Raw genomic sequence first — 19,702 nt, 5'->3', positions numbered from 1 at the left:
TGACTAATGGTCTTGCTCAGGAACTTGGTTAATTGAGTATTTCTGGAAATATATCTGCCTGCCACTGGGACTTGGGCCTCTTTGATCATTTGATTTTGTTTCTCCTTTTTTTGGAGTTGGATGAGTTCTTACCCTTCCAAGGCTTAGAATCATCTTTCTTTGATTTGACCACATGTTGACTCTGTCCCATTAATGAGCTTGTCTTTTGTCCCCAAGATGGATAGTAAGGCCATTCTGTATCTTATATGGCCCTAGGATGCTGGGACATGCTTTTTCTGTATGTGGGCTATGGACTTTAGCCAGATCCCAAGAGCCCCCGGTAAAGAGGCTTGAGCAGTGATGGGTTACACCAAGAAGCTGTGGCCCAGAGGGTGGGGCGTGGGGATGGCAGTCCCTGCTGTTCTGTTTCAGGGCCTCTCACTCCAGAGGGCGGGGCGTATGGGTGACTGATAGCCCCTGCCGGCCTGTCCAGGGCCTCTCGTCACTCCAGAGGGCAGGGCGTGGCGGTGACTGACAACCTCTGCCAGCCTGTTCCAGGTCCTCTCCTCACTCCAGAGGGCGGGGCGTGGGGGTGACTGACAGCCCTTGCCGGGAGGCCTCTTCTCGCTGATCTCTGCTGCAGATGGAGGTTCAGCCAGTGGGCGCTCTGGGCACAGGTGGCCTCCTCCCAGCCCTCCTCCCTATGGCTACTTTACAGCAAGACGCACAGGGTGAAACTGTGCAGGCCCAGGGCCCTTGGCATGAGCAGCCTGAAGTAGAAACGATGATGGCGGAATTCCGGAGGGCTGCTGAGCAGGAAAACCGAAACCCATGGGCTGTGCCCGGCAGGCCGCACGTTCCTCCAAGGATGGGTTGACACCCATGGAGAGCAGCCCACCAAGGGCAATTGGAAGGGCATCCTTGAGGTCAGCCTTAGACGCTGTATCATCATTAAATGCCAGCTGGGCTCCCCCGAGGGTGGGCATCCTGCACCCGCCGCAGAATTTCTTTGCAATTTCCTAATGGTGTTTCCACCTTCCTCCCTCAGTGCTTCCAAAATGGATCCAGCCAAAGAATTTTAATCCCTAAATACATTCTCTTAAAGGAAACTCCTGTCTGAATACGAAGCATAGCTGAGATTTTTGCAAAGTCCCTTTTACTTCCTGCCATGCCTCCTGCCTTACGGGACTGGTCTTCTTTTATTTTAGGGCCCTTAAGTGAGAAACAGGAGGCTTTGATGACCAAGAGCCCCGCATCCAATGCACGGCGTCCCGAGGACCGGAACCTGGGGCCCATGTGGCCCATCACACAGAAGATTCTGCGGGATTTCTACAGTCCCTTCAACGCTAGGCTGGCGCAGGTCCTCGCCGATGAGGCGTTTGCGTGGAAGACGACGTGAGAGCTGAACTGTTGCTGCACGTGCTGGGCCCGCCAATGCCGTCATCATCAGGATTTTACAAATCTCTTTGCGGGGAACTGTTTCACTCATGGTGTGGAAAACCCCAGGACTCTGCCACTCTAGGCACACATGAATTATAACCATTTTGGAATTTCCTTTGTGATGTTCAAGAGCTCAGCAATGGACCCCTCACAGAGCCCCTCTATCCGAGGCCATTGGAGACCCCAGTTTCTCAAGAATTCAGCTCTGCTCTGAGCGTCCTGGAGCTTGGGGATGCAGCCAGCTGGCCTGCACTGGGTGTGGAGAGAACACCTAGGGAAGGCAGCCTGGCCCTGCCCGCCTCTGCCTTCTGGAGAGCCTGAGTCTGGGTTCTGAGTCAGCAAGCCAGAGGTCATGCCACAGGCCTGGCTGGAACTTACACTTCACGTTCCCTTTTTTCCCCCTAGAGATGGGGTCTCGCCGTGTTGCACAGACTGTCTGCATTCAGTGGCTATCTTCACAGGTGTGATCATACCACATTCACTTCTGAAACACTCTTGTTGAGATCGCTAACCTCACTGGGACAGAGAACCGCAGTCTTTCGAGAATGGAGGCTCTTCATTTTTTTTTCTCCTTTACTCCAAACTCAGCCCTCCAGTTTCTTCAGACGTAAACCCTGTTAACGTCACTGTTTCCAAAAGGAAAAAAATAAGTCAGTTTTTGGCAGCACCTTCATCATTCTGACCTCCTCCTATTCCCTCCTTGTGGACTGATGTTTAACATAGAGAATGAATGCGTTTAAAACAAAACCACTTTCTGCATTTAACCAGTCCTGGCTCTCTCTCTGCTGCCTCTTTATACGTTTTCTCAAGAACTTCAGTTTATAATTGGAAGGGAAACTTTTGCTGTTAATGCCAGAATGAGCAACCTCAAGGAATTGAATACTTCATGGAAATGAGGTAATTCAAGCCCTCATCAGGTTTACAAGATGATTAGAGGAACAGAGGATTTTAATTTTTAGTTCTGGCCGGCTACAGGCTCCATTTCTCTGCCTTCCCATTGGATATAGTTTATTTCCACATTCTCCACTACGTGTGGTCAAAGTTCCTCACCCAGCAAGGGACTATAGGTACTCGTGTCCCAATTCCAAAACACAATGCACAAGCTGAACTTGGGCTGAACGTGGCGTGTTGAGATTTGGAATGAGGTTTCTAAGAGCCGTGTTCTTCATGGAATTTTCCAGGCTACTTGGCAGCGTGGTTTACTGATGGATGGGCTAGAGATCTTGTCATTTCTTAGAAGTCACAGGGAAGATTGAAGAGAACACTTGAGTATCCTTGACAACAGCCCAGGTGGGACCTGGACGAAGCTTTGCACTCAAGTGTTGTCAAGGGAAGCTTCCTGTGAACCAAAGTTCTCAGGCCAAGGTCTCGCCCACCAAAGCCAGAAAGTGCAAGCACCCGTCTACCCAGCTCTAACTTGTATGTGTGAGACAGACCAGGCTTCGGGGGTAGGAGGATCTCAATCGCTCAGCCGTCCCCTCCTGGTGGTGTTGTCTTTTTGCCATCAGAGAAGGGACACACAGCCCGTTTGAAGGTGTGCAGAGGGCTCTGAGCGCCAGGATGGCCAGGGCAGTTTTTGCTACTGAAGGAGCATGTGTCCTGAACTCCCACTTGCAGGGACAGTCCCCACCTTCTCTATAGCCGGCACTGGGAGCAGCCGCCAGCAGGGAAATCTGGCCTGAGCACAAGGATGCTTTAGGGAGAGATCACTTCAGTGTGTGTGTATATTTATTTGCAGTACAGTGCGTATGTATGTGTGTGTATGCGCACGTGTGGGTGAGTGCGTCTTCTGAGTGGGTTCTGTTCAGTTGCTAATGAGGCTCCTCCACTCTGGACACAACCCTTTTATAGATTAATTTCTCTGCCAATTAACTTGTCATTTTCAGTACATATTTTACTATTCCACACCAACCATAATTACAACAAGGGATTTTTCTTATGCACTTCTATGCATGTGAATAACATGTGGTGTAATTCTGCTTCTTACAGAAGTATTACTGAAGGTATTATTTCCAATATTATTTGGTTTATTATGCGGATCTTTTTTATATATGCAGTCCCATCCCTTCTGTGCCACTCAATGCCATCCAGACATGGTTTTTCCCTCCAGGGGCCTTTCTCCAGAGGGCACTTTGGCTGCCTCTGCTTCCTCTCGTTCAAGGCCCGGCTCTTGCGACAGAATAGGTTCCGTTCTGGGCGGTGGTTCTCGAGCCTGCCATTCAAAACCAAAGCAAATTGGAGCATTTCTCACAACATGGTATTGAAGTTCCTTTTTGTTCTCAAAAGCTGTGACTGTGTTAAATTGTACTCCCTTAGTCCTGTAAGGTATGTTAAGTGAATTGCAGTTACGCTGTACTTTTATTAATATTTAACATAATTAAAGATGGGCCCATATGAGTGACGCCTGTGGAGCGCGTGCTCTTCCTCTGCAGCCAAGCTCTTCCTGGTGCATGAATGAATCGCAGTGGTTTAGTGTCGGACCTGCTCGAGTTGTGCAGGCTCTGTGTAAAGGGGAGTTACAGCTGTGCTGGCTGCTGAGAGATGAGGTGTGATTGTGTGAGCAACAGGCAGAAGAAAACTCAAGACCAGAGAGAAAAGGATTCAGATGTTAGCAGGGACTCCCTGTGCGAGTCCTGTTGGGGTGTGCGTCAGGGTGGGAGGCCTGGCCCAGCCCACAGTCAGGCCTAGCATTGTCTTCAGACCTTCAAATTTGAAGGTTAAGTGACCACAGGCCTCATTCCGGTGGCCTGCCTGGCCCCTGGCAGCTGTGAGTTTGAGACCCCCGGTGTCTCTGGCACATGTCCTTATTGCTGAGGGCAAGCCCGCAGAAGGAGGTGGTGTGCGCTCAGGTGGGGCAGCCGGGACAAAGACCACAAACAACGGAAACTGATTTTCTCAGTCTGGAGGCCAGAGGCCCGAGATGAAGGTGCCGCAGGGCTGGTTTTTCTGGGGGTCTCTCTCCTTGGCTCGCCAATGGCTGATTCTCTCTGTGTGTTCATGTGGCCACACACACTCGCCCCTGCTGCCTCTTCCTCTCCTTATAAGGACACCAGTCGGAGTGGATGAAGGCGTGCTCTGACAGCCTCATCTTAACCTCATCATCTCTTTAAACAACTTTATCTGCAAATGCAGTGACATTCTGAGGTACTCGAGATTGGGGCTTGAACATATGAATTTGGGGCACACTTTTCAGCCCATACAGAGGGGACATCTCAGGCTTAGGGCTCTGAAAGCTGGGCCATCCTGAGCACAGCGTGGACCATGGTGGGTCCCCCAGTTCTGGGCAGACCTTCCTGGGGGAGCTTTTCTCCCCAGCACTGCCTCCCACAGTGGTGTGTTGAGGTGGGGGCAGGTGTGTCCAGGCTGGAAATAGGGAAGACCCCATCTTTTCCTGCCACGGTCAGGAATGGCTTTACCCAGCAGGGAATGGAGGACGGGTGGGAGTCAGGAGCAGGACGGCTGGGGTGCATCTTTGAGGGCTGAGGGCACGACCTCCCTCTCTTTCAGATTTCCTCTGAAAGCGTCTCCCGTGAGGCCACCCACTCCCCACCGAGAAACCAGCCCTCGGGAAGGATCCTGATGAGGAGCGCGCCTCTTCCCCACAAAATCCCCCTGTTTGGGAACTGAAGCTAAGGCTGTGCTCTGGGTGGAGGAACTCCAAGGATCCCTGAATGTGGAGACAGGGATTATGTGGGTGGCTATTTTCCTGTTATTCCAGAAATCTGACCCTCCAGGCAGCTGTGCTGCCTATGGTGAGGTGGATCCCATGGGGACTGATAGGAAAACATCATCCGACGAATCGGGTTTTCCCAGTACTTCAGCGGGCGAGGCTCCCTGCAGAGCAGCAGAGACAGAACAGGTCCCGTGGGGCAGAAGCTGCCTCGGCCGGAGCAGCTGTCGGCCTGGGAGCTTTGTGAGTTTGTGTTGCTATAAAGGAGTACCTGAGGCTGGAAATGTATAAAGGAAAAAAGGCTTGTTTGGCTCACGATTCTGCTGGCTAAGGATTGAGCATCGGGTGAAAGCCTCAGGCTGCTTCACTCCTGGCGGAAGGTGAAGAGGGCTGGGTGCGCAGAGGTCGCACGGGAGGACAGGGCTGGGGGAGGGAGGTGCCAGGCTCTTTTTAACAACCTGCTTTTGGGGGAACAAATAGAGCAACAACTCACTACCCCCAGGACGGCACCAAGCTATTCATGAGAGCTCTGCCTCCATGACCCCAACACTGGGGATCAGATTTCAACATGAGGTTTGGGGTACACACATCCAAACTACAGCAGCTACTATAAATCACCCCAGACTTAGTGGCTCAAAGCAACAGAAGTTTATGATCTTACAGTGCTGGAGGCCGGAAGTCTGAAGTTGGTCTCACTGGGCTAAATTCAAGTGATGAGTGGGACTGGTTCCTTCTGGGGGCTCAAAGGGAGTCCGTTTTCCTACCTTTTCCAGCTTCGAGAGGCTGCCTGCACTCATGGCTCCTGGTTCTTTCCTCCATTGTCAAAAGCATGGCATCTTCAAGTCTAACTCTCTCCCTCTGCTTCAGAGATCACATGGCCTTCTCTGACCCTCATGCTCCTGGTGTCATAAGGACCCTCGCGATGACACCGGGCCCACCAGATAATCCGGGATCATCTCCCCATCTCCGGATCACATCTGCAAAGCCTCTTTTGCCATAGAAGGGAGCGTATTTGTAGGCTCTAGGGATTATGACGTGGATATCTTCAAAGGCCGTTATTCAGCCGACCACAGGAGGGTGGTGTGGAGGGCTGGCCTGTCGGGCAAGCGTGGGATGGAGGAGGTACCCCCTGGGCTGGTTCCCTGTGCTCTACTGTACACCCCAAGCAGGTCTGAGTCGGGAGGGGGCTGCCCTCCGCAGAAGGCAGAGCTTCTGGATGCATCTATTCCGGGACAGCGCATCTTCCCGTCCAGGCAAGGCCCTGTGACTGGGGTAGTGGAGTAGGTGAGACAGGGCGACGCAAGGGGTCAGGCCACAGACCCACCTCCTCCTGAGTTCACATCACAGTGTTTTTCCCACGGAAGGTCACCTGCTTTCCAAGAGTCAGCCTTGTCCCCCACAATGGAGACAGGACAATTTCTCCAGCTCTTGGTAGAAGTAATTTTTGAGTGCTTACTAGTTATTTACCTTTTTACTTTTTAAAAAAATTTTGTGAAGTTACTTTGTGAGTTTTCCAGGTTGTGTGTAAACTACACACATCAGCCACCTGGGTAGTTTTGAGTTGCTGAAGTTCAGCTGTTGTTGACTTCAGAGGCACCAGCTTATGAAAGTTACAGAAATAGTTAGAAGATTTTCCAGTCCCTGTTCAGGGGTTGGTGACCTCCTTAGCCCCCAGCCTCACGGCTTAGGGCTTTGGAAGGCTGGTGTCCAGTCTCACTGATGACTACAGGCTGGACTCACCCGCACCATCTCTGTCCTCACCAACCCTGTCCCCAGCCCCTGGCTCATCCCCAGTATCCTCTGCAAACCTGCTCCTATTCAGGTCTGGGGCAGCAGGCTGAGCACTGTGGGCCGTCCTGGGAGCCTCGGGCTGCACAGGTTGCTGAACTTGGACTGTAAGGGCTGAGTACGAAGGCAGAAGGTGGGGATTCTCAGGCAATGCAGCAGGCCCGCGAGAGATGCTGGGGAGGAGCAACAGGGCTCTCTCAATTGCCACCTGCAAGTGGCTGCGTCCTGCTGCCATGGGGCACCCAGGACCCAGCTCAGGCTTGCAGCTGGGTTCTTCATTGTTGAACCTGTGGCAAAGCAAGGAGGAGACTTGGTCTACTCCCCTAAGGAGGAGACTCCCCAAGGAGGAGACTCCCCAAGGAGGAGACTTGGTCTACGCCCAACGCCCCCTGAGGAATTCTTTTCCTGGCAGGGCAGGAAAGGCGGGGGCTGGGGAATCAGGGTGGGGAAATCCCAGCTGCCTCTCCCTGCACTCTGGCCCATCTCCCCCAGGTCATGAGCCATCCCCCTTTGACTGTTTTTCCACCATAAGGGACTATGATTTGCATCCACCAAACTCTGCCCCCGACAGGGACAGTGTGGGAAGAGGGTAAGCCCTGAATTTGGAGCCAGATGAGCTGGATTCGAAGCCCAATTCCGCAGCAGAGGGCCTGGGACAGCCATCTCACAACCTTGGGTACACCACAGGCCCTTTCTCCACCCACAGGTCTGTCTTGCTCATGAGTAGGTCTCAGAGTTTACAAATATAGACTGAGGATCAGAGAGGCTGCACGCCTGCCTGAGGTCACACAGCTCAGATCCCCAGAAAGACAGCAGAATGGCAGCTCAGACATTCCGAGTCAGTGCTTTTAACCATAGTGCTGCATTGTATCAGCACCAGCCCCAGGCTTCCATCCTCAGCAGCCTGTCTGCATTTCGAGGGTCAGTTCTCCTTCCCCTCCATTTCAAATGCCCCCCTTTCAAGTTCCCTCGGGGAAGGCCAGTGGGTTCTGGGGTCACCTGGGCCAGGGGTTTCTGCAGCTCAGCCCATCAAGGGTCTAGGTGATGACTGGGATTTCTAGGGGGAAATAAGGGAAATAAACATGACTTTTTCTGCCAAAAGCCTCTCTCAGCTGAGACGTGCTGGCACGGATATTCTCCCTGCCCTGGGCTGGCTGGCGTGAGTTGTCTGTGCCTCCCTGAAGGCAGGCTTCAGGGGCTGGCTGTGATGGGCTAGCTGTGGCGAGGACTCCCCTGAGCCCTGAGTCACATCAGAAGCAGATTGCTCCACCCCAGGGCTCGGCCTTGCCTAGGGCCTCAAAGGCACCAAATGTACACACCTGAGCTAGAAAGTGTAAAAAAGCCAAAATATAATTTTCTCAGCAAATATTTTCTGAACATCTACTATGCAGGAGTCATTGGGCCAGGCATTGTGGTGAGGGTGGGACATTGTTCATTTGCTCATTCGTTGATTCCTTCACTGGTTCTTCCAACAAATATTGAGGGATCGCCAGCCATGTCCTTGGTATTAGAGGCACCTGGGAGAGCAGAGCTGGTCCCTGCCTGCATGCAGTGCAGCAGACAGATATCGATCAGAAACAGACAAGACATTGATCACAGCATTGCCTGAAGCATTTCAGAATTGCAACAGGCATGAGGGGTGATACTGGGGACAGTGACATATTTCTGGTGAGATACCCTCATCCCTCCCCAGCTATTCCACTCTCTATGACCCCCACATCTGCCTCAGAGACCAAGCCCCAAGAGGAGGCTGGGCTGGAACTGACCCCCCAGTTTTCCCCAGGCCACACGAAGACCACTCCCAGAATGTTTCAGGCCTACCAGAGCCTCTACCTACCAGGTCACCCCCAAGGCTGTCATGCCCTGATCCTCAGGAAGCCACTGTACCTTGCATTGGGTCCTATGTGTCCCATGGCCCCTCATCCATTCTCAAAATGCCTCCTCCACTTTCATGCTGTAGCTCAAGATGACTGAAGTGTTTCCATAAAGGGCCAGATGGTAAATATATTACACTTTGTGGGCCCAAGAGGAAAAATAGAGATATTAGGTACTAATGTAACACAGAGAAAAGAGGTTCCACAAATATTTAGACATGGAATTCAAAATACAATAGTTGAGTACAATTTTTTGGTAATACAGCTCTGCTTATGAGAAGCAAGGGGTTCTTTTGGGAGTGGGTAACATGCTGCTTCATTGAGGGTCAAGTTGAGTGCACCCTGTCAGACCCTCCGCAGATGCTCGTCTGGAGACGCCATTCCTAATCCAATCTCCTGGCCCTGTTGACTTTGTCGACAGCTCTTCCTGAAACTCTCACTTGGTCTCCAGGACAACGGACTCCTCGCTGGTCCTCATCCTTCCTCCATGTCTGCACCTGTTCTTCTTTCTGGCCATGAATGTCACGGTGCCCAGTGGCTCAGTCCTTAGCCCTCTCCCATAACTGTTCTTATCCAGTCCGTGGCCTCAGACGCCATCTCTATGCCGATGACTCCCAGACCTCAGCCCTGAGCGCAGGCTGGTGCACCCACTGCGTGACAGGTGGCGCCCCCAGCATTAATGACTCAGAGCTCTTGGGTCTGTCCCTCCACCTAAGCCGCCTCCCCAGCAGGGTTCCATCTTCAGTCGCAGTGACCAGCCCATGCAGGCCACGTCGCTGAGCTCCACCCAGGCGCTGTTCACCCACACCCACCCTGGAACCCATCTCACCGGCTGTCCTGCTCCTGCCATCTCTTCTGCGGGAAGGCTCTGCCCCCAGCTTCCTCCTTCAGGCTGACAGCCACTTCCCAGTCAACCCGACCACCCTGACCAAACAGCCACCCCGCCCCTTCCCAAGCCACTGTCTCACCGTCCTGTCTTCCCCTGCCTCATAGGATCCACCATTCTCCCGGCTCTGCCCCCTCATCTTGACCACTCTGGTATTAGTTTGGTTGATTATTTTCTGTATTTTATGATCCTTTGACATCTTGCTGGCCTGGGAAGGACTGCCATCTCGGGACTAGCTAACCCCTAGATACAGCGGCACTTGGAGCACACCTTTTGTGTGCAAAACAGCCAATGCCAGCCCACCCCGACTATCTCCCTTCCTGAGCTCTTACAGTGGGCAATGCAGCTCCCCAGTCGCCCCGTGGGCCAGGGGCCAGAAACTTGGAAGCCCAGACACCCTGAGCCCCATAAAATTATTCAAACTCAGCTCTAGCCCTGCATAGCCCGGTTGCTGTTTGTCCATTTCTTCCTATGAAAACCACAGCAAAGGCTCTGGCTCACTATTTCCCCGAGGCTCTTTCTGCCTCCTCACCCTGGTGCTTCCCAGTGGCCCCACATAGCCCGGTGTGTCTCTTCCTCTTGGGAACTGTGAGTAACAAACCATTGTGTCAAAGGCAATCTTTTTTTTTTTTTTTTGAGACAGGGTCTCACTCCGATGCCCAGGCTGGAGTGCAGTGGTGCCATCTCAGCTCACTGCAGCCTCAACCTCCAGGGCTCAGGTGATCCTCCCACCTCAGCCTCCTGAGTAGCTGGGACTACAGGCACCTGCTATCATGCCCAGCTAACTTTGTGTATTTTTTTTGTAGAGATAGGGTTTCACTATGTTGCCCAGGATGGTCTTGAACTCCTGGGCTCAAGCAATCCACCCACCTCAGTTCCTCAAAGTGCTGGGATTATAGGCATGAGCCACTGAGCCCAGCTAAAGACAATCTTCTGAGCTGTTGGTCTCACTTTACCTGAATAACAGTGAAACCTGTGCTTCAACACCCCCCACCCCCGCACCACTCCTGCAAGGTTGTGAGAGCCGGGGCCAAGGCCCTCCTGGCACCTCCACTGTCACTTTTCCCCTGCAGTCCTTCAAACCATGTCACTCTCTTCCTTGAAACCCTCCCCAACCCCCCAACACACCTAGGATGAAGGGCAAGACCTGTCATGGCCCTCGAGGCCCTTTCTGACCGTGCCCTGCTGACCTCTGAGACCTCAGCTGCCTGCACTCACCTCAGCCCTGGCCATGCTGACCTCACCGCCATGCTCAGCACACCAAGCCCTTCCCTGTACTGGCCTGTGACCCTGGGGTGCCCTGCCTGGCACGCCCTTCCCTGGCCCTGGCCAGACCAGCACCTTCACCTCACTATGGTCGCTTCCCTGGCCCTGGCCAGGCCGGTGCCTTTGCCTCACTGTGGTCCCTTCCCTGGCCACTTACACAAAATAATACCTCTCCTGCATGTGCCAGACTCCCTGCTTGATTTGCTCACAGCTGTCACCTGAGACTGGACCATCTGTGTGTCTGCTGCTGCTTCAGCCAGCCCTCTGCCCATCAGGGACCTCTGCTGCTTGAGGTGGGAACTCTGTTCATGGCTGCAGCCTCAAAGCCTGAATCAGTGACTGCACATAATACTCACTCAACAAACTTAGATGGGGCAAAGGCATGTGTGATGATGCTGTAGAGCAGGCAATCCCCCACCCCTCGGGCACGGGCCAGTAGCAGTCCCGGGCTACACAGCGGGAAGTGAGAAGCAAAGCTTCATCTCTATTTACAGCCACTCCCCATCACTCGCATTACCGCCTGAGCTCCACCTCCTAGTGGTAACGTTGGATTCTCATAGGAGCTTCAACCCTATTGTGAACTGTGCATGTGAGGGATCTAGGTGGCACGTTCCTTATGATAGTCTAAGATCTGTTGCTGTCTCCCATCACCCCCAGATGGGACCATCTAGTTGCAGGAAAACAAGTTCAGGGCTCCCACTGATTCTACATGATGGTGAGTGTAGAATTATTTCATTATATATTTCAGTGTAGTAATAATAGAAATGAAGTGCACAATACATGTAATGAGCTTGAATCATCCCAAACCATCCCCCCTGCCCAACTGTGGAAAAACTGTCTTCCATGTAACTGGTCCCTGGTGCCAAAAAGTTTGGGCCCGCTGCTCTGGAGTGTGAAGCAGAGAAAGAGGACCTCACTGTAGGGGCCAGGCTCACTTTCCTAAGGAAGGAACAGGGAGAGCCTAGGAGAATGCAGGCCCTGTGCAAATGTCAGAACCTCCGGCAGAGGAGAGGGCTGCAGGGTGCCAGATGGCATCAGGAAAGAGGTGGCATTTAAGCTGAGTCCCGAAGGCTGGCAGGATCTAGAAAGGTGGGCAGGCATGCCGAGAGGAGGGGCTGCGGTGAGCAGGGGCAGGGAGCAGGGAAGGCACAAGAGCAGGGAAGGTCTCAGTGCCTCCGGAAAGGAGCATACGAACATTCTGGGCTTTGGAGTCAGGGAGACCTGGGCTACAATCCTGGCTCTGCCACTGTCCTCTGTCTGACCTTAGGCAGAGGACTTGATGCTATTGAGCCTCTGTTTTCTTATCTGCAGAATGGGGATGCACTCAGACTCAGGCCCTCATGGCGATATTCAGGGTTCACGCATGTAATACCCTCCACATGGCATCTGGACCCTGGAGATTGGGGCAGGTCACCTCAGCAATGGTCCTCAGGCACGATTGTTGTAGCAGTAGGAGATGAAGCCACTCAGGTAAGTGGGCACCAGGTCAAAGAGGGTTTGGATCTCAGGGTAAATGCCTTTGGTTGAACTAGTGGTGTATTGAGCTTCCCACACTGACATTTTCTGAGCAGAGGAATTACTTGGTTAGCACAGGGATTTAGGTCATTAATTTGGAGCAGGTAGAAGTGTCTGGAAATGGAAAGACTAAGGCTGAGGCTTTTATGGTCCAAGTGAGTGATCACAGGGGCTGGGAGCAGGAAGCACGGCTAAAGGGCCATCTCAAAGGCACTGTACCGGTGGGATGGTGACATCACTACTGATGGCACCCACAGAGCTGGGGTATATGCATGCTTATGCGTAACTTCCCATTTTACAGAAAAGGAAGCTGGGGCTCAGGGAGGTTAGGTGAGTGCTCTAAGGTCACACACTTAGTACTGGACGCCGTGTAGGAACCCACCAAATCTGACCCACCTTGTGCTAGTGACTAACTGAAGGATGTGGCAGGCAATGGAGGCAAGGTCAAAGGCAAAGTCAAGCCCGAAATGGTCAAAGACAAGGATTAGACTTGGAGCTGGTGTCCAGCCTGAGGGTGGAGGGGTCGGGGGCATTTACCGTAGCAGGGGAAGGCTGGGTCGAGTCAACGTTCTTGCAACATCCGTAATTGCAGCATTAGCTGGGCAAGTTAGATGGGTGGGGAAGTCCTACTTAACCACACAGACATTTCTTAAACATTTTATTTTTACTTAAAATATGTAAAGTACAGCACATCTATTTGTCTGCCTTTTGGTAGGGAGCCAAAACCTTTTCTCTGAGCATGAGCCCACTGATTGGAGCTCTGGGTCATCTCTGTGGTAGAAACCACAGTGCAGTGAATCAGCACTGATTTCTGGTTTCAGTGTTTCTAAAGGGACATGAAAACTGGAAGGTGCTTGCAAGGCAATCTCGAGGCAGAGTCCTTCATTATTTGTGTGATTATTTTCCCCAAATCATTACCCTCATCTGTGCTGGGACTTTCCAAACATTCCAGCCTGGCATTCAGGGAGCAGCTCCCTCTCTGCATTAATATTTCATCGGCTTCCATCAGTGGCTCTCCGAGAGTGGCCCAGGGACCACTTGCGACCCTTTCAGGGAATCCAAAGTCCAAACTCTTTTCATGGTCAAACTAAGATGTTGTTTGCCCTTGATACTCTCATTTTCTCCAGAAGGTACAAATAAAGATTTTCAGAGACCCCAGCCCTGTCCTCTGACAGCCCATGGAATGTGTGCTTTTGTGTTCCTGTGCTTTGAAAGTCTCTCATCTTTAATTTCGAATATGGTAAATATCAATCAGTGCAAGCCACAGAAACAAAAGCTGTTTGGGATCTTCAATGATTTTTAAGAGTATAAAGGAAATCTTTAAACAGTTTGAGGCTGGGCATGGTGGCTTACACCTTTAATCCCAGCATTTTGGGAGGCCGAGGCAGGAGGATCGCTTGACCCCAGGAGTTTGAGACCAGCCTGGGCAAGATGGTGAGACCCTGTCTCTACAAAGTAAGTAAGTAAGCAAGTAAGTAAATAAATAAATAAAAATTAGCAGAATGTGGTGGCACACACCTGTGGTCCCAGCTACTTGGGAGGCTGAGGTGGGAGGATCACTTAAGCCCCAAAATTTGAAGCAGCAGTGAGCTGTGATCATGCCATTGCACTCCAGCCTAGGGGACAGAGCCAGACCCCATCTCTAAAAACAAACAAACAAACCCAACTAGTTTGAAAACTTGCTAGCTTATATGATATTTAATTAACCTGTGCATTCATAATATCAAGAACAGCTGGCATGAAAAAGGCTTGTGGGCAAACACAATTGACTTGTGCAAATACAAGATCAGCTGGAAGGTGTTTTGCCAAATGGCTGAAAGCCAGTAGAGCTGAGCACGCCCAGGATGTCTAGGGGAGACGGACACACCTGTCACCTGCAAGGGCCGGATGAGAGGCCATCCACGGTAAAGGGGATGAAAACGGTCATAACAGGGCCAGCTATGATTGAACACACGGTGAGCGCCAGGCCCTGCGCTGGGGCGTCTCCTCGTGTCTCAGATTCTCACTGCAACCCCCGGAGGAGGTTTTATCTTTATTCTGGTTCCGCCATTATAAAGGTGGGAGAATTGGGGCTCAGATGGGCTCAGGCCCCTCAGCTAGTAAGGAGAAGAGCTGGTCCTTGATCTCAGGTCTGCTGGTCCCCAGAGCTCGAGTCCCAGCCTCAGCTTCTCAACTCTGAGTCTCTGAAAAGGGTTTCCAAGGAGGCGGTGGAACCGTGTGGACTCAATGACTTCGGACATGGTCTGGGGCTGGGAGGCCAGACCTCCCTACCTGGGAGCTGCTGCAGGTAGGGAGGGCTGAGGTCAGGGTTGGGTGCCATCTTCAGGTTGTGGAAGCAACAGCAATGCCAGGACAGCAGGGCCTCCTCCTCCCCTGCGCCCCACTGTGTGCCCAGACTCCTAGGGGCAGAAACTCCGTCCTGGGCTCCACTGCTGCCTTCACTGCGTCCCCTCCCTGTCTCACGTACCCCTGCAGGCCAGAGCCGAGCTGAGTGTGCTGCTGGCCCTGGGAGGAGCCTCATGGCTTCGCAGGCGCCGTTGAGCAGATGGCACCGGCTGTGCCCTGGGCCCTTCCACCTCACAGGCTGACGCTTGCTCGGAGCCCAGGAACCTCGAGCCGCCCCAGACACGGCCAATTCTGAGGTCAATACGGGGCCCCGGTGGCCAGGGGCTCCAGCAGCTGAAGGTTGGAGTCACGGTGGAGGAATGGGGCGTGGCCGCTCTCTTCCCCAGGGCTGGGCTCCCGGCCGCGGAGGGGCAGCGGCTCTCCACCTCCACAGGAGATAATCAGGAGGTCTCCTGCCATACCCTGCGCTTTCAGCATAATGGAATTCAGGAAAATTCCTGGGCCGAGCCACCCCGCAATTCCAAAGGCAGAGACCCGGGCAGCCGGCAAGGACCTCGGGATATGGGTACACTTCCTATCCCCACTATCTTTCTACTTCTCCTAAGAAACCACTTGCCTCCCGGGGCCCCAGGCCTCTGCCTCCTGCCTTTGCCCACGCGGTGGAGTGCCCACCATCAGTGCCCACCCCCACATTGTTCAACCGAGTCCGCCGCTTAACCCCACCCCAAGGCCAAGTTCAAGTGCTGCTGCTTCCTCCATGATGGCTGCCTGGATTCCTCCATCCCTATCCCCAGATATGCAGCAGTGGAGCGATGTTCCTGAGGCGGAGGCAGTGGATGTCTGGAGAGAGAACCGAACTAGGGGGCCAGAGAAAGAGCTGGACGATCTTACGCAAGCGATTTAACCTCTCTGAGCCTCAGTTTCCCCAGCCTCTGAACCAGGTGGGAATACGGAGGATTTCAAGGGGCCCTTTCAGATCTGCCTATTTATTGCCTTTTGAAAACTCGCCGCTTTCCCCAAGCGGCTTGAATTCCTAAGGCGTTTTGCAGAGGAGCTGCGCGAAGGGTGTGGAAGGGGGCGGGTCCGGGAGTGGAAGCCCCGTCCCCACGCCCCTGGGGTTCTGCGGACTAGCTCGCTGGAGATCAAGAGGCGCCAAAAGGCAGCCCTGCGCTGCCCCCTGGTGGCCGATATGGACACTGCAGCCGGGAAGCCTTTCCCTCCCGGCCTTCCGGAGAGAGGCTGCCCGCTGGACACTCCGCTGGCTTCGTGGCTCACCTCTCACCAGGCTAGGGAGCTCCTGACACCAAGGGGGACCCCAGGATGACGGCGTTGGAGGGTGAAAGACTGGGTCTCAGCTCAGCCAATCAAGAGCGTAGTTCTGAAGGCGCCCAGTTGCGGGAAAGGAGTGAATGTGGCGGCCCCTAGAGGTGCGCCCACCTGCTCCTCCGTCTGTGGGCTTTTCCCACGGCCCTCTCAGGAGCGCCGCCCAGCAGCTCCGCTGGAAGTGGTAGGTGCGCAGACACCTCCTCCCCACCCTTCTGCCCTCCTAGTCCTTCCACCCTGGGACAGTTGCCCCTTCCCAACCCTCTCACCTGAACCCTTGCAAAACCTTGTGCTGAGCCAGCTATACTTTGGCCTCATGCTCCCTCCTAGGACTGTGGATGGTGGAGGAGGGCCTCAGAAGGAGCCACCACTGTCCCCAGGGAGGCCTTGGAAGTGGGCGTGATAGTGATGGGGAGTTCCTGGAGTAGGATCAGGGGCCTGTCTGCAAACACACCAGGGCTCCTATTCTTTTTCACCATTGCCTGCCTCTGCCTTCTCCACTTCTCCCCAGCGTTCTGTCTTCCCTGGCCCCTCCCGTCTCCTCTCTGCGTCTCTTCTCTCCTTCAGCCTTGCGTCTGTGTCCTCGCAGTCCTCTGCAGGCAGGCTCTGCTTATCCCTGTTCCCCGAACCATTCTATTCCTAGATGGAACAGGATGGAACAGGTCCAGGGGCCGCTGGGCTCCGACACCCCTGGCCCTATTCCCAGGGCCTCCCTGTGTTATCTGAGCACCTTCCCGGCCTTAGTTCAACACGCTGAGGTCTGGGATTTCCATCTTGGACCCAGGTTCTCATCCTGCTTGGCCCTGACCTTCCCCTCCCCTGTCCACTTTGCCTTTGAGTCCTTTCTGCTCTCTCCTCTCCTTTACTCGCTCTCTCCTCCTCTCCATTTGCTCTCGCCCCTTTGGCAGTGAAGGAGATTTGCTGGGCTGGGCTAGGCCTGGGATTGGGGTTCCAAGGGACAGAGGGTCTGGAGAATAAGCTGCTACTGTGCAGGCTTAGGAGTGTCCGCAGTCTCAATGAAAAGCCGAGATAACACAGATAAATCCACATGCCCTGCTCTGCCGAAAAGACACACTTAGAAGATCCAATCTGTGACCCTTGGCTGCACTTGTTTTTTTTTTTTTTAATTTTACTTTAAGTTCTGGGATACATGTGCAGAACATGAAGGTTACATAGGTATACATGTGCCATGGTGGTTTGCTGCACCTATCAAACTGGTATCTAGGTTTTCAGCTCTGCAGGCATTAGGTATTTGTACTAATGCTGTCCCTCCCCTAGACCCCACCCTCCGACAGGTCCCGGTGTGTGATGTTCCCCTCCCTGTGTCCATGTGTTCTCATTGTTCAACTCCCACTTATGAGTGAGAACATGTGGTGTTTGGTTTTCTGTTCCTGTGTTAGTTTGCTGAGAATGATGGCTTCCAGCTTCATCCATGTCCCTGCAAAGGACATGAATTCTCCTTTTTTATGGCCGCATAGTATTCCATGGTGTATATGTGCCACATTTTCTTTATCCAGTCTATCATTGATGGGCATTTGGGTTGGTTCCAAGTCTTTGCTATTGTAAATAGTGCTGCAGTAAACATATGTGTGCATACGTCTTTATAGTAGAATGATTTATAATCCTTTGGGTATATACTCAGTAATAGGATTGCTGGGTGAAATGGTATTTCTGGTTCTAGATCCTTGAGGAATCACCACACTATCTTCCACAATGGTTGAACTAATTTACACTATCACCAACAGTGTAAAAGCGTTCCTATTTCTCCACAGCCTTGCCAGCATCTGTTATTTCCTTACTTTTTAATGATCGCCGTTCTAACTGGCATGAGATGGTATCTCATTGTGGTTTTGATTTGCATTTCTCTAATGATCAGTGATAATGAGCTTTTCTTCATATGTTTGTTGGCCACATAAATGTCTTCATTCTTTTTTATTATTTATTATTTTTAATTTTTTTAAAAAATAATTTCCTTGGCTGGGCTTGGTCTCGTCGTCCCCACCTTCCATGGTAGGCTGCTGGGGTGGCCTGGGGCGGAAAGGCCTTAGGTACCTGGGCGGGAATCTGGGCGGGGGGACCCGCTCATCTCCCTGCTGTTGGTGCCCCTCCAATGGGGCTGTCTCTTTGGTTCTACCCCATCAGTGCCCTCTATAGGCTGCTGCTGGTTGGGTGGCCGGGGGCCTCGCACAAACCGCTGTCGGTAGAAGGGTGGGGGCTGCCATCGTCTGGGCCGCTGCCCAGAGTCTTCGGCCCGCTCCCCTTCGCCGCCAGGTTCTGTCCCCCGAGAGGGGATCTCTGCTACCATGGGTGGTGGGGCAACTGAGGGAGGCCGGGGATGAATCGGCGGAACCTACGTCGGCTGGGGGCATAACGGGGCTCTTCATGGACACCACCGCCCCGGGCCCAGTTACATTAGCGGCTTCTGCGCCCTTCTCTCCTTCCAGGACATCAAATTCCACGGTCTCCCCATCTGCAACGCTGCGCAGAAACTTCCTGGGGTTGTTTCTTTTAACAGCTGTCTAGTGAACAAAGACATCTTCCTTGGTGTCATTCCTGTTGGTGAATCTGTAACCACTCCGGACGTTGAGCCGTTTGGCAGTGCCCAGGACGCGGGTTGCCAGCACCGGCTTGTCCGCCTGACTCCGGGCCGGGGGGGACGGGGGTTCCCGAGGCCGCCGTCGCCGGGTTGCCAGGGGTGCGGGGGCCTGGCGCCGAGGGGGTCCCAGCAGCAGGGTCCAAGGCGGCTCTGTCCCCGCCACAGCCGCCCGCCCCGCCGCCTGCTTTCTGCGGCTCCCCTGCGGGCACCGGTACCACCACCGCTACCACCCCTGCCCCCGTCGCGGGCACCGTCGCCGCGGGGACCGCTGTCGCCACCGCTGCCGCCTCCACCTCGCTCATCCCGCCGGGTCCAGTACCGGCCCCCGCCGCCGCCGCCGCCACCGCCCCGGCCCCTCCCGCTGGCTCGTGAACCCGCTGCCCTGCGCGATCCTCGTGCCCGGAGCCTCGCCCGCACGCCCAATGTCTTCATTCTTAATTGCTGCACTTCTTTTTTTTTTTTTTTTTTTTTTTTTGAGATGGAGCCTCGCTCTGTCGCCCAGGCTGGAGTGAAATGGCTGATCTCGGCACACTGCAACCTCCACCTCTTGGATTCAAGTGATTCTCCTGCCTCAGCCTCCCAAGTAGCTGGGATTACAGGCGTGAGCCACAACGCCCGGCTAATTTTTGTATTTTTAGTAGGACGAGGTTTCACCATGTTGGTCAGGCTGGTCTCAAACTCCTGACCTCAAGTGATCCTCCCGTCTTGGCCTCCCAAAGTGCTGGGATTACAGGCATGAGCCATCATGCCCGGCCTTCACTTCTTAATCGCTCCCTTTCCCCAGTCCCTCAAGCCCATGCTTGCTCACGTATCACAGCCCCTCACCAACCAGTGGCTATGCCTCTTGGAACACGGGGCCCTCTCAGCCCATGCACCAGAAGAGGGAACTACCATTGCCTTAGCTGAGAAGCGACCCATTTAAGTCCACTCGCATTTCAGTTGCCAGAACTCGATCTGTGTCCCCATCCAGCTGTGAGACGGACAGTCTGCCTTGGCCTGGATGGAGAGATGCTGTCAGG

The 19,702-nt window shown here is 53.5% G+C and overlaps 1 protein-coding gene and 1 pseudogene across 7 annotated transcripts in view; one reads left to right on the top strand and one right to left on the bottom strand.

The window, feature by feature from the left end:
* The window catches only part of CHST15 (carbohydrate sulfotransferase 15), an 87,184-nt gene extending 81,779 nt beyond the window's left edge, over positions 1-5,405 (top strand). For 5 of the 7 annotated variants that reach the window (XM_054435588.2, XM_054435590.2, XM_054435589.2 and 2 more), the window contains exon 8: positions 1,188-3,820. In XM_054435588.2, coding sequence (XP_054291563.1) covers positions 1,188-1,378 — 191 coding nt within the window. In that variant the 3' untranslated portion in view covers positions 1,379-3,820. Of the gene's footprint in view, positions 1-1,187; positions 3,821-4,926 lie in introns of those variants that run through there. The other 2 variants (XM_063670368.1, XM_063670367.1) reach the window with 1 other exon arrangement.
* A 6,926-nt stretch (positions 5,406-12,331) lies between these two features.
* LOC129045094 (Y-box-binding protein 2-like) lies at positions 12,332-18,985 on the bottom strand (annotated as a pseudogene).
* Between the last annotated feature and the right edge of the window lie 717 nt (positions 18,986-19,702).

The sequence above is a fragment of the Pongo pygmaeus genome, chromosome 8 (genome assembly GCF_028885625.2).
Source record: "Pongo pygmaeus isolate AG05252 chromosome 8, NHGRI_mPonPyg2-v2.0_pri, whole genome shotgun sequence".
NCBI classification, from domain to species: Eukaryota; Metazoa; Chordata; class Mammalia; order Primates; family Hominidae; genus Pongo; species Pongo pygmaeus.
This window is presented reverse-complemented; position numbering and strand designations above follow the sequence as displayed.